The 14,155-nt window shown below is 47.6% G+C and overlaps 1 protein-coding gene across 4 annotated transcripts in view; it reads left to right on the top strand.

Annotated features, from left to right (window-relative positions):
- Nucleotides 1–14,155, top strand: part of SBNO2 (strawberry notch homolog 2) — a 50,759-nt gene that overhangs the window by 23,661 nt on the left and 12,943 nt on the right. For all 4 annotated transcript variants that reach the window (XM_056335966.1, XM_056335968.1, XM_056335967.1 and 1 more), the window contains 12 exons: nt 843–1,004; nt 6,828–6,920; nt 7,496–7,592; nt 7,954–8,114; nt 8,563–8,696; nt 9,217–9,307; nt 10,667–10,810; nt 11,329–11,446; nt 11,873–11,978; nt 12,180–12,333; nt 12,746–12,922; nt 13,486–13,583. In XM_056335966.1, coding sequence (XP_056191941.1) covers nt 843–1,004; nt 6,828–6,920; nt 7,496–7,592; nt 7,954–8,114; nt 8,563–8,696; nt 9,217–9,307; nt 10,667–10,810; nt 11,329–11,446; nt 11,873–11,978; nt 12,180–12,333; nt 12,746–12,922; nt 13,486–13,583 — 1,535 coding nt within the window. The remainder of the gene's footprint in view (nt 1–842; nt 1,005–6,827; nt 6,921–7,495; nt 7,593–7,953; nt 8,115–8,562; nt 8,697–9,216; nt 9,308–10,666; nt 10,811–11,328; nt 11,447–11,872; nt 11,979–12,179; nt 12,334–12,745; nt 12,923–13,485; nt 13,584–14,155) is intronic.

The following is a 14,155-nucleotide window of genomic DNA, read 5'->3' as shown; positions in this document are numbered from 1 at the left end:
AATTTGAAAAAACAGACAAGGACTTGATCGTAGGATGGGGATTGAAGGCTCTTTCTGAGCTAGAGTCCGTGTGACTCAAACCATCATCATCACCGGGTTTGCGCAAAATAAAACGGTTGTAAGGCATCTCAGGACAGGCAGCAGAAAAAGAGTGGGGGCAGAGATTGATCCTCATCACTGAAGCACGTTCTCTTCTTGTCCGGACTGAGGCACGCCCTTGAGAAAAGGATTAATAGATTTGCCAAGATTCATCTAGATGCAAATCCAGATGACACTAGTGCTCCTTCCCCCTGCTCCTGGCAGCCTTCTTTGTGCACGACCTGGCACGAGGAGACTTAATTTTTCCCCGAAGCCTCCAGGTATCGCTGTGTTAGAAATTGCAGTTAAACAGCTGTGTCATTACTAGGTGTAGCTAGTACTCTGTGGGTTTCTGTGCATGAATGAAATACTTGAGTCCTCCGAGTGTTAGGCTGAGGACTTTTCACCCCTCAGACTTCTTCAAGGTCAAATACAAAGCTGAGGTGACAGAGCTTGTTGAATGCTCCTCTTTCTCCCACTCTGTATGTAGAATTGTGCGCAGCCTGAGTCAGTCCTGAACATGTACCAGCACTTCTGTCCAGTCCATGTTTTTCTTACTTTTTCAAGAAACTGAGATTTTAAACCAGCTGCTTAGAGCATGTCCTCATTTAAAAGTTAATTTCTAAGTTTTGTGGAGCATGAAGTCAAGGAGCTGCTCATTTAATAGCAAGAAATTAAAAATTCCTGGATGAGTAGGTGTGGGAAAGGAGGTCTCTGGTCTTCTCATCCTGCCTCCTCTAATTGTGGTTGTTTCTCCATTTCAGGATTCTTCATACCTCGATGAGCTCTCCAACAACTCCCTCTTCTCATCCCCTGCGGATTCCCTCTCTGACATTGCGGATCCTAAGGACTTCTTGCCTGCCGATGGTCTGAACCACGTGCCAACACTATGGGATATAAACACACCACAGCAGAACCAAATAGAGGTATGGGCTGCTCCTTTTCCATCGTCCCTGACAATAAATACCTTAGGCTTCATCCTGTGGTGTTTTCACCAAGGAATTAAGAAACAACTCAGTTCCCTGCAGGGATGGATTTGTGGTACAATGGTGTTATTTTACTATTACCAACTTCACTTGAGGAGGGATGGGGTGAAATGATGACACAAACTGTAGTCTCCTGGAAGGAGGAGGGAATCCGGACATCCTCAAAGGGATACCTGCACTCTTTCAGAGTGTGGTGCAGGCACTAGCTCTTTCTTCTGATGGCAGTGGTGGGTAGGTGCACAATGGGTCAGGTCTATCCCTAAAACATTCAGCAGGTCCAGAGTGGACTGTGACGGGGTGCTCAGGAGTGCTGAAGAGAAGGACTGCAGGAAAAACACTGTGGTGTAGATCATTAACTGCCCTCAGCAGCAGCCACCATTTGTTTATTCTCCATGGCAGATATTTTAGTAACAATGACTAAACCCCCAATCCTGTCTCAACTTAAGACTAACCATTTGTGTTTACTTTGTGAGTCGAAGTCCCTACAAGCTTTTACGTCTCTTGAGTTTCCCTGGGCATGTGATCTCCCGACAGTCCCACAGCAACATGTGGTTCTGTGCATTTTTACCAGCTTTCTGCCATCTGTTTTCCCTCGTCTGTTGGGACTGGTTACTCACTGTTGCACAACCTGGTATCAGTCGCTACGGGTTTGGTTGTTGGCGGAACCAATATCATACGTGTCTGTGGAATCTCTGGATCTCGGCTGTCACGGTGAATGCCCAGTCGTGCAGTCGGTTTCCTTTGTAGGTCATTCTCTTACGAAGACACTGGGGAAAAAGATTCAGTGTGAATGCCCCAGAAGGCAATCTGGCATGGCCGTGCTTTAGCCGCTGTTGTATTTTGAGGTTCTGTTGTGTTTAGAGGCTGCATTTTCACTTAGTGGTGTGTCTGCCGATTTCCATGAAGAAAGCTGGCTGGTTGTCACAGCTGGGAAGTAAGAGTCTTGGCAGATGCTGCTGCTGTGTGGCTCAGTGACAGGTCGGGCACTGAAGGAACGTGGCTTAGTGGTGAGGGTCCTAGCCTGGCACTCAGGCAATCAAAGCTCCTGCCTGCCTTAAACTTCCTGTGAGATCTCAGGCCATTTATGCAGATCCTCAAATAGACACCTGAGCTCTTGCTGAAATCACTGAGGTTGCATCACCTTCATAGACCTGTGCAGCATCCTCCTGGCCTGCAGCGTGTCTGTAGTGGGAGGCAGCGAGTACTGCTGCTCTGCTGCCCGCGGGTGATCGTGTTGGACACCAAGGGTCACGCTGCTGCGCTGCCAAGTGAGGGCTGCACAGGCGATCTACGCACAGGCTGGACCCCTTTGCGGTTTGAGACAGCAGGAAGGAGAGTTGAGCTATTTGCACAAAAGAAAAGGCTGAAGACATCACAGCTTGTAAACAGGGATGAAAAAAGCTAGAAAGCAGATGCATCCCCCGAGAGAGAAGGCCTATGCCTTATGACTCCCGGTTTCCTATTATTGAGTGTTTTTTACGTCGTAGCCTAAATCACTACAGAAATAGTTCCTTGGTGTCCTTTTTTCTAAACATGTGAACTCTGGTCGAGATACTCGATGCTTAAAAAAGCTTGTAGTTTTGTATCTGTGGAGTATACAGCAAAAATCTTAGTGGGAAAAGCCGTTTTAAACCCAGCGTAAAGAATGCAAGTGAGAAACAAATACGTGTGAGACCAACTTCTCTGGCCTGGGGGAGCAGCCGTCTAGGTCTCTGCTGTGTGCTGCTCTCACCTCCTCCCCTTGCCCCTTGTTCTGCAGAGCGCTTGGGTTCAGATAAAGCTAATTAACTCCTTGGAATTCCATTTATAAACGACTTCCTTTAGAAAAGAATCTCTAACTATTTTAAACGTTGCCTTATCTGTGTTTTCTGAATACAGAGGTGGTTGGGGGTGGTTTTGATTGGTTTTTAATTTCACTGAGTTTGATTTTTTTTGTTTGGTTTTTTGAGTTTGAGTTTTATTTCCTGAGGCCTCAGTTAAGCAGGTCCCAGGCAGGAGATTTCGGTTTCATTTTTCTGTGGGAGGTGATAACTCACGGGACACAAGGTAAACGGATTGTCAGGCTGGATCGTGATTGACAACTGTTTTATTACCTGAGTTTCAAATATGCTTTTTTTGTGGTTGTTGTTCTTAAAGGAGGCAAACAAGCGATCTGTTGCGAAATCTGAAGGCAGTGCCAAAGATAAGGTTCCTTACTATAACATTCAGTGCAGGATGGAGGCTTTGCTGATAGCCTGCACCAAATATACAAGCAATTTAGATAATCCTTCCCTGTCCCTCGCCACATCATTACATCACTGTAATTTTCCATAAAATTGCAGGAATTTTGGCTTTTGAGTAGCCAGAGCAGTTACGAAGCTGCAGTACAGAGCTGCGTGTCGGTCCTGTTACCCCGTACGTGAGCTGGGGAGATGCAGGCCCAGTCTGTTTTGATGCAGGACATCCCAGTGGCAGCTGTGTAGGCAGCTTTACCCAGGAGCAATGGCTAGCCTCACACGGTGTTGTCAGGGTGGTAGTTTTTCCCGAATTTCAGTCTCCCAAGGTTCAGGCAGAGTGGAAATGGCAATCCTTACACAGCTGTGATGTGTGGGATACCTTGTGAGTGAAACTGGGTGAGTCCTGCCTGCGAGACCCATGTGTAGATCCCAGGTACAAGAACGGCCTCGTACCTCATCCTCTTTAAAAAATAAATAAATAAATAAATAATGAACTGCCTTCTGCTGTGTAGCAATTTGAAGACATGGCATGGGAAAGACCATATCCCTATTTTAGCTTCCCCCTTGTTTCTATCAGCTGTCACCAGCACTGGGGAAACGGGTTTTCAGAAGGGAGGACAGAGCAAAATTACAGTTAAAAGCATCACAGCGAGACTGCGCAACGCTGAACATGTCAAGCTCACTAAGAAACCCTTATCTCAAGTGCCCAGCGCTGAAGCTTTAGGTGGAGTGTTTGTGATTGAAGGGGAAATGGCTGGACACAGAGCTGCGTTCATGTGCAGGCGTGGGGAGAGCTCTTATCCGTAAAGAACGGAGACGTATATAATGTGTTTATCGTTTCAGGAATGGGCATGGAGGGAAGAGCTACTCCACTGTTACATACTTGCAGGAGTTAGCAGACAAAACCCATGCTTGCTGCATTTGTAATGAAGTTGTGAAATACCTTTTAAAAATAGTTCCTGTAATCCATTGTGTTTTCTCACAACCATCTCACAAGTTTACAGTGTTTTTAAGATTGGGGAAGCAAAGCCCTGCCTCTGAAGCCTGTAGCTAGAATTTTTGTGAGCTGCTGATCTGTTTTTTTCTAACTCATCCACAGCACTTGAAAAATGTGAACAGCCTTGTCCTAGCTCAATACATAGGGAATGAATTTATGCAGAGGGGAGGTGGCTTGTCAGCCGTATGTCGCTGTTTCTTTTCCCACTGAACTCATGGCAAGGTGGGGCAAAATGGAGAATAATGCAGAAAGGAAAAAAATGGAGTAAGACCGAGTCTTTGTGCATGTGTCAGCAACTTTACTGAATGAGTCTCTCCTGCTTACATCCCAGTGTTCTTCCATATGCCCTGCATGCCTCTTCTATGAATGTTTTTAGACACGCAGCATAGAGGAAGGAGAAAAATCAAACTGGGAGGTGAGCGAGAGTAGAGAAAGGAAGAAATGGTACAAGTTCAGGCTGGGGAAAGATGCCCTATCCTCCAGTCCAGCTCTGGTCCCACCTGGACTAGCCCTCACAGCATTTCTCGGCCAGGTGGTTAGTTTTCCAGTACTCCCAACCACCAGGATTTCTGTCACTTCCTTTGCAACACCTGAGGTCAAACGCTGTGTGCCAGAGCCCCACTGAACTGGGACGGCAGGGGTTTGTACTCTGCAGATTGCGTGATACAAACCCAGACCTGGATTAACCTTCCAGTGCTGGAACTGAGAGGAGCAAGTCCTGCTGTTCCAGCAGATCTGGGCCTTTCTCTTGCCTAAATAGAAACTCTTAGACTGAGCTCAGATTTGTAGGTGGAGATGTTTCACCTGCTCTCCAGATTTGTTGGCACTGAAAATAGCTCTTCCGTCCAGCTTCCTTCTGGTAATTCTGACTCAGGCTTCCAGTAATGGAGGGTGTTTTTTTTTTTTTTTTAATTTTCTTTCTTTCTTTTTTTTTTTAATTTAAAAATAGGAAATAATCGGCATGTTTATGCTTAAGAACTTCCCATCTTTCACTTCTGCTGGTCTCTCTGTAAGTCTGGCACTCTTTGCAGGCTCTAAACTTGCAGTTGTGCTGCTTCTGGAGTTGCTGATTGCTTTGGATGCCACGAGCTGCTGGCTTGACCTTGCTCGCTGTCGGGAAATTCCAGGGTGATTTTATTGGGGGGGGGGGGCGGGGGGCACACGAAGGATCTCCTCGATTGTACCTTCCCAGCTAGGAGTGTCTCAGGAGCTCTCCTGGCAGGCTGCGGTGCAGCAGGCTGGATGGTCCAAAGCCATCATTAACTCTGACACAGCAGCTGGTGCCTGGAGAGACCCAGCTGGCCCGTGTGGCACCCTGACTGCCACATTGCCAGCTGGGTGGGGGTCTTGGTGCGGATTGAGCTCCCAGGCCTCATGGCTGGTCTCTGTAGTGGAGGTCCTCACCGGTGGTCCTGTTTTCTGCAAGAATTTGGTGAGCCTGACGGGCAGCTGAAGCGCGCAGGCTTTTGTGGTCTCAGGCAAAGGGTGGTGGATCTTCACCTTGGGACAGCTGTTAATTGGTGCTGGCCCGCGGGTTGTGTTCTGGTGCAGTTAGGTAATTACTTAGAACAGTGGTTTTAATGTTAAAAAAAAATTTGCACAATCATTAAGTAAATGCCTGCCTCAAGGGCAGTTTGTAAGAAGATGTAAAGTGCCGGTGTTCTGATTTAATGCTCGGTCCTTTCCCAGCGCTGGCTTTTAGTTGCAATTTTGCTCAGTCTTTCCCACTCCCCCCCAGTTTGGATCGCCTTGGCTGTGCTCCCGTCTCCCCTTCTGGTCCCCAAAGCAATGCTGTTTCTCTTCCATTAGCAATAGAACCCAGAGCTCGCAGCTGGATTTGCTGGTTTAGAATATAACACATGATCCCGCAACGGGAATCTACACAGTTCCTTTTAACAAGGTCCTGTCTTGTTGGGAACGGCAGAGCTGTTTTGTACAGAGCTCCCTTTGAAGCAAACGGAAAATAGCAACTAACATAACTGCTCCAGTGCAGAGCAAGTCCAGTGTTCCCATAATAAACTTCAATCGGGTCTTGACGGGGACTGCTGGCTTGTAAGAGTCCTTTGAAAGTGGCAACGTTTGCACAAGAAATCTGTTAGCGCTAGTGGGAGGGGTATAAAAATTGGGCTTATGCCCGAGATCTCATGGATCAAGGCAAAACGTGGCATTTCGGGATGACCCGTCTTAATGTCCTGTAGTTAACTACAGCCAGTGCAGAAAGGTTCCTGTCCCGTGGGTGTGGGAGGACGTGCAGGCTTTCAACCCACGTGGGCTTCTACACAAAATATTCACGTCTTGCAAGAATGTATTTACCTTGGCCAGTTGTTCCCTGTGTGTATGTTGACAAAGGCATGGCTGACATTTGCAAGATTTATTTGTTTCTGGAATTATTGCCCAGGGCTTTTCATTCACAAACGATATTAAAGTCCACTGTCAACATCAGAATGTAAAATCTGAGTACAGAGCCCAAGTATTTTTACTGTTGTATCTTCTGGGGTCAGAGGGCTGAGGGGTAAGACTGCTTTCTCACCTACACCTGTTCTGTTCCAGCTCTTCTCACCCAGCAGATCGTTCACTGGCTTGAACAGTTCGAGTGACCACGTTCCTGCTGTCCCCAGCACCCCGCTCCTCATAAGCTACCAGGTGAGAACAACGGGTGGCTTTGGTAGGGTCGGGCACCAGGCTCTTAACTCGGTGACATCCATGCGGAGGGGAGCAGTTCTGTTTGCCCTTCAGAGGGAGTGGGACGAGAAAATCAGGCATCTACAAGTCACTGCCCTTTCCCAGAAGCGTCTTATGTTTCCTTTGGTGGAACCTGGCTTTGTTAAAGAATAATTTGTGCTTTCACGACTTTGCTTTATGCTGCTGAGTGCCGTGCTGAGTTTAAAGCTGCTCTGGGTCCCTTACTCAGGACCAGATTAGAGCACAGCTGGGCAGAATTCATGCAAGCTCACAGCCCATCTGAAAAGTGATGTAAACATTTTTCCCTAATTTGGTGGGGACTAGGCGCTGAAAGTAGCTTCACAGCGCTTGCTGGGCCCCCTGGGCAGGCTCTCATGGATGGTGTTCCTCGTGTTGCTGGAGTCTATAGATTAATTGTATTTGAAGGGTTTGTGAATTTGCATAGGGATGGCTTAAATGGTGTAGTTTCTAGCACGGCCTGTGTCCATAGCAAAATGAGAACATTCACATTTGGTCAATGCTGTGTTTCTTTTCAGTCTCAGGCTCCTGCAGAGGAGGAGGATGAAGGTGAGGAGGAGGAAACAGAAGAGCTGGGGCAAACAGAGACCTATGCAGAATATATACCTTCGAAGTGTGAGTGTTGCCATCGCATGAATGTGGGAAGTTCTGTTAACTCCATTGTGGACCAACCTAATTAACGGCTCCCTTATTTTCCTGCAAGCCTTGTGTGGTGTTTGCAGGCTTGTGATTTTCTAGAACTTCACCAGTGTACTGATCCTTTATTGGTGCTACGCTAACTTAACACTTTTCTGTTGCTTGCTTTTGGGGGAGGCATGGCTTGATTGTGGCAATCTGAAATTTAAATGGAACAAAAGAGTAAAGAGCAGGGGTGGGGCTTGTCGCTTCTGTTCCTGAACAGGGGGCTACAGACTATTCATAGGAGGTGCCCTGTAGGTGTGAAGAACTTGAATTATGTTTTTTCTGTGTTGTTTAGCCAAGATTGGGAAGCACCACCCTGACCTTGTGGTTGAAACAAGCACTCTGTCCAGCGTCCCCCCGCCCGACATCACCTACAGCCTTTCCCTGCCACGCTCTGTTGCCGACAAAGGGTCACTCTCTGCACTACAGCTGGAAGCAATCATTTATGCCTGCCAGGTACAGGGCTCCAGCTTGCCCAGCTTGCATGTCTTACACCAGAAGGAATCTGCCTTTCATATGAACAAATGTTCAAGTGTGTTTTACAATAACCTGTCGTGTAGGTGATAAAACTTCGGAAGATTTGGCATGTGGGATTTTAAATGCCTTTTGAAAGGATTATTTGAAGCTGGGGACTTCTGTGGGGTCTGTTTCCCAATGAGGCAAGAATCCTTGACTTTTATTGCAGAGGGGAGTGCTTTACATTTTGGGGGCCGTTTCTGTGAACTGCCACTTGTGAGCTTGGCCGTGACACACGACTGTTCCTGCCATTGTTTATCTGAGCAGGAAACGTGCTGGCATTGATGGGATATGTGAAAGGGTGAAGTGGTGCTCTTATAACCTCACATCAAAGCTGTTAGGAAAGGCAAATCTAGTTTAATTTCCAGTTCTGTTCTTGATTTTGCAGCAACATGAAGTTTTATTACCCAACGGGCAGCGAGCTGGGTTCCTGATTGGGGACGGTGCTGGAGTTGGAAAGGGCAGGACAGTTGCGGGCATCATTTTTGAAAATTATCTTAAAGGGAGGAAAAAAGCTCTGTGGTAAGTTGTTGGGTTTTTCTTTCCTCTTTTCCCGTAAGACCTTGGAGTTAGTTTGGATCTGGGAGTAAGGAATTCCTTAGTGCTGATGTTGGCTTTATAGTTGACTCATGCTGTGGCCTTGGGTAAGTCGTTTCCACCTCTTCGTGCCTGTTTGCTGTCTGGGAAACGGGAAGACTTCCCCTGCAGCGGCGATGGAGAGTGAGTCACTGTGAAATAGCAGATGATGTACCACGAGCCTGTCCCCGCGCTCTTTGAAGTCAGCGGGGGGGTTGGGGGTGTTCGTGGACTTCCCGGGTGCAGTCTCAGGCCCCTGGGGAGGGGGGTTTTACTGCAGAACACACGCAGCTTGTTGTAAGTGGCAGACTGGAGTCTGCTGTAGGATTTTGTGTTGAGGTGTGTGGGCAGTTGGAAATACGACAGTTCTGCGCACCTCCTGGTGCTTTAGTCAGAGCTATTAATCACTCTGCGTGGCCTGACTAGCTCCTTAGCAGATAACCAGACCCGCCGTCTTGCTTTGCAGGTTCAGCGTCTCCAACGATCTCAAGTATGATGCTGAGAGAGACCTGAAAGACATTGAAGCCTCCCACATTCCTGTGCATGCTTTGAATAAGGTAGGGAGAAAAGTTGTAATGGTGTTCTGGAAAATCAGCCTGCAGTACCAGTTAGAGGGATCCACCTTAGCCTGTAAAGCAGCAGTCGCTTCTGCCTCTGTGTGGCTGGTGGCACAGGCGGTAGCAGACAGCAAGCTGCTTGCTGTTCCCTTCCCTCGGCGTGCTCTTCCCACTCGGGGCTCTTGCTATTTTTATACACTCTGCAGAGCTGCACTGTGAGCACAGAGCTCTTTTCCTGCAGGGAGCGAGAAGTGGCATCAGGCAAGTGCAAAGTACGGCAGGACGTGAACCTTTTTCGTCATTCCTGAAGAGTCCCGCAGAGGGAACAACTTCTGTTAGCTGTGGCCATGCTCTACTCTCCTGGGCTAATGTTTCCCAGCACTGGTTTCTTGGAACTGCTTTTCAGAGCATGCGAGTAAGGGAGCACATAAAAGTGCACAGATTGGTGCCTGGCAGGTTGCTGCAGACACCTGGTGCTGGGGCTGAGCACGTGGTATTTCCCCCCAGCTGAGCAAATCGGAGAATTTTCAGACTTTCTTCCAGTTACTCAGTGATGAGGATGAAGCATTTCTCAAAAGAAAAAACCAGCAGTGATGTAATGGTTATTCACGGGTTCTTCACAGCCTGTGCTTTAGTCTCTTGTCCAGTGCATCAGCCTAGTCCAGGCTTGTCTGCCAGTTCACTGAAACACTTCCCTCTGGTTTTTAATGGTATCAAACAACCAGCCCTCGTGAAGTCAATGAAAACCACATGTGTTTGACACCTCTGAGTGCACTCTACTAAGAGGCTGAAAGGGGTGTTTGTTTTCAAACCAAAAAGGCTTTAAATGGAACTTACTTCAGATTGGGACCGTGGGGGTTTTTTCCGCTACCTTTTATTTTGTTACAGGTGGGACCTATGACAGTAAGATAGGCAACACTCTCACCTGGTCAAAGAGAAAATTAGCTTCTAGAAATATTTAAAACAGATGGGAGGGTTCAAAACCATTAAACATTCTAAACTGTTGCTTAAAAAAAAATCAAGTGCCTTCAGTTGGCCAGAAAATTGAAGTCCTAGCGTGGTCTCCCCATTTCACTGCATGCATCCAGATGTGCTGACACATTGGCTAGTGGAACTTCTCCAGGCATTTAAAGTCCCTGTCATCACCATCTCTCAGTGCCAAATAGAAGTGCTAAAGACGTCAGCTACCAACAGTCTTTTGTCTGCCCTGCTCTCAGATTGGGTTTTGTTCTTGAAGGCAGGAGCGTGTGTCCTGAACAGTCGCAGCACAATCGACAGTGTTGAGTGTGGGCAAAGGATGGGGGCGACATACAGGCAACAAACATTGTGAGTGTGTGCGCTGCTCTTCTTTTTCTGCAGATTAAATATGGTGACACAGCTACCTCAGAAGGAGTCCTCTTTGCCACTTATTCTGCGCTGATTGGTGAAAGCCAGGCTGGTGGACAGCACAGGACGCGCTTAAAACAGATTTTGGACTGGTGCAGGGAAAACTTTGATGGAGTTGTATCCTTTAAAAAAAAAAACTTAACAAACCAAAACCAAAACTAAAACTGGAGAGAGAAACGAATGGAATGCTTGTGATTGTACTTCACCAAGGAACAAAGAGCGTGTGGCCATCTGAAGTCATTGGGAGCAGCTGTGCTGAGCAGCCTGGTGCCTGCGGTAGATATTTAAATGCTGTAAGGCATGCATCCCCCCAGCTCTTCTCTCCTCCTCTGCAGGCTGCACTGGTGATGGGAGGAGGAGGGGAAGAATGCAGCTGGAATTAACCTTTTCAGCATTCTTCTCCCTCAGCATTACAAGACGTACCTTGGAAGTGAAAGGAGAAGGAGGGGGAAATGACTTTGGGCTCTAAGGACTAAGCAAAACCCAACAGATTTCATGTGGTGCGGGGAGTGAGTCAGTCCTGTTGATACTGGGGCTGGTTTTCAGCTGGTTGGAGGAGGCTGTTGCATTTTCTGTCTGCTCCCATCCTCGGGATGAAAATAAATCTTTTCTCCTTAACTGACATTCTCACCCAGATTGTGTTTGACGAATGCCACAAAGCCAAAAACGCCAGCTCTACTAAAATGGGCAAAGCTGTGCTGGACCTTCAGAACAAACTGCCTCGAGCGAGGGTTGTTTATGCCAGTGCCACAGGTGAGCTGCTCTTGGCACCGTGTGGGGATCATGCGTAAACAGTTGCCGGTCACCTCGGATCTGAAGGATGTCCTTGAGATGAGAGGGCATGTGCTGGGAGTACACCTTCCTGCAAGGAGAGGTGAATGGTGCTGCCGTGCCAGAGGGGAGCCTAGGGTGCTAAAATCTGCCCCAAGCCCCATCACACTACCGTTACTGTGACTTTTTGGCAAGTCAGGCTACTTTCTCTCCAGTTTAACTTGTTCCTGGCCAGCTGTTCGGCTGTATGGTGATGCTTGCCCGCTTAGAGTATGGGAGGCAATATCTGGACAGGTCCTTGGGTCTCCTAAGGCGCAGTGGCAAATGACCATCCTCTGAAGAGTTCACTTGAGTCAGAACTATTGATAACTGCTGTGGTCTTGCTAACAGTGAATTCTGTTCAAACAGGTGCCTCTGAGCCAAAAAACATGATTTACATGAGCCGCCTGGGGATCTGGGGGGAGGGCACCCCTTTCAGAGCATTTGATGAGTTCCTGCATGCAATTGAAAAGAGGTAAGTCGTGTCCACATCCCTTTTCATGTAAATATTTTCATTTCATACTTCATGTAATATTTTCATTTGGGAAATGGGTGCAAAGCCTGAGGACAGTGTCTGAGGGCAGCTTGAGCCAGGAGTGGTGGTGGTTCCAGGGGCACTTACCCAGTGCTGCCTTGTAGCAGAGGCAGGGATTTCACAGCTGTCTTCCTCTCCCAGGGGAGTTGGTGCAATGGAGATCGTGGCAATGGATATGAAGGTCAGTGGAATGTACATTGCCAGGCAGCTCAGTTTCACTGGAGTGACCTTCAGAATCGAGGAGATCCCCCTGGATCAGCAGTACAAGATTGTCTACGACAAGGCAGCGAAGTTGGTGAGCTGGTCCTGCAGCACCGGGGAGAGTGATGTTTAGTCGTGCTTTGGGCATGGGCACCTGCTGTACGGGAGGGCTGGAGGACCATAGATGTGGCCATGACTACAAACTTAGATTGTTCATAAGGAAAAAAAAAAAGAATATGCACGCTCAGCTTATGTAAAAAAAAAAAATAAAATTGTAGGCTTTTTTTGCTTCTATTTAAAAGTTCCATATTTGCAAACCAGAGCTTGCAACATCATACTAATGCAGAAAGGAGAGAATGATCAGTTTGTTCAGCCTAACACAGCAACATAAATACTGATGTTAAATCAGATTCTCAAACCCCAGACTGTTCTAATAACCTCCTGCACAGCAGTAATGCAAATAAACCCAAAGATATTAACTCAGCCTTTCTCGGTATTGTTTGCAGTGGGCAGAGGCCTTGGTGGTGTTCCAGCAGGCAGCCGACTGGATCGGTTTGGAATCTCGGAAATCCTTGTGGGGTCAGTTCTGGTCAGCTCATCAGCGCTTCTTCAAGTATCTCTGCATTGCTGCTAAAGTCCGGCGACTCGTTGAGCTTGCCAAGGAAGAGCTGGCAAAGGATAAGGTGTGGTACCAGAGCCTTGCTGCAGTGGCAGCAGCCATCAGTCTTACGTTAGAAATTATTTTTTTGTAGTCTGCAACCAAAGGGAGTTAATTATTGTTCAGCTTGACTTGAAAGCAATTTCAAACCTCTTTAAGGCTGATTTTCTCTCCTGATAAACCACAATGAAGTGCAGTGTCCAGGTTTCTGAGAACATTCACAGTAAATGATGCTGGGGAGTTAACATGCCTCATCTTCCAAGGCATCACCTTGTTTGTTTATGGTAGATGTGGGCAAGCTGATCTCGAAGGGTATTTTGGGTGATGTTCAGGCTAGAAGAGGTACCAGATCAGAGTCATCCTCTCGTGGTCTGAGCAGAGGTATGGTTTTGGATGCTGAAAGACTGGAGAGATGGTTCTTCATCAGGAGCCCTGCCACAGGCTCATCACATCTCTGGGACAGGGTTCAGGGGAAATGCCGCTGGGACTGAAATACAATCTCTTGAGCCTGTAGCTGTTTGCCCCGATGCCGGCTGCTGTATACCCTCCCTGACACCTTGCCGTGCCATCCCTTGTGTTTCCCTGCAGTGTATTGTCATCGGCCTGCAGTCCACCGGGGAAGCTCGCACCAGAGAAGTACTGGATGAAAATGATGGGCATCTAAATTGTTTTGTCTCTGCTGCAGAGTGAGTTAAAAATCCCTCTTTTTCTTTGGGGGGGGTGTGGGGAATGCATGGGAGGCTGGAGGCTGCTAGGGAAAGCCCTTCCCTGGGGCCACTTACCACCTGCACTTCTTGAAAGCAGTTTTATAACTACTTGCCCTGTACAAGCCGTAAATAGAGAGGATGCTTAGTTGGATCCTTGATGCACTGTTTCTTCGGTGTGACTTTATGAGCTAGATCCTGGATTTTGAAGTCTCCTGTGGTCCACATTGCCCAAACAACAGCCTGGTTTGACTCTTAACACACGTAAAACAATTAGCAGGCATAGGAGAGCCAGAAATGTCAGCTCAGGTGTAGCTTGTGTGGGTCTGACTCTGGAAAAATGGGGCTGTTGACTCTGAAGAAATGAGTGAGAGAATCTCATGTAATGACAGAGGCTGGGATGATGATGTGAGGCAGCATCGCTGGAGCAGTGAGAGGAAGGAGTGGTCCGAGGAGTTCAGATTTGCCAGTTTTGGCTTTCAGCCCATGTACAAGGCAGGACCGGTGTCCTGGTTGTGATGCCTTCTTTCTGGCTAAAAGGAGAGTTGGTTGTG

This window comes from Falco biarmicus, chromosome 4 (genome assembly GCF_023638135.1).
Source record: "Falco biarmicus isolate bFalBia1 chromosome 4, bFalBia1.pri, whole genome shotgun sequence".
NCBI classification, from domain to species: Eukaryota; Metazoa; Chordata; class Aves; order Falconiformes; family Falconidae; genus Falco; species Falco biarmicus.
This window is presented reverse-complemented; position numbering and strand designations above follow the sequence as displayed.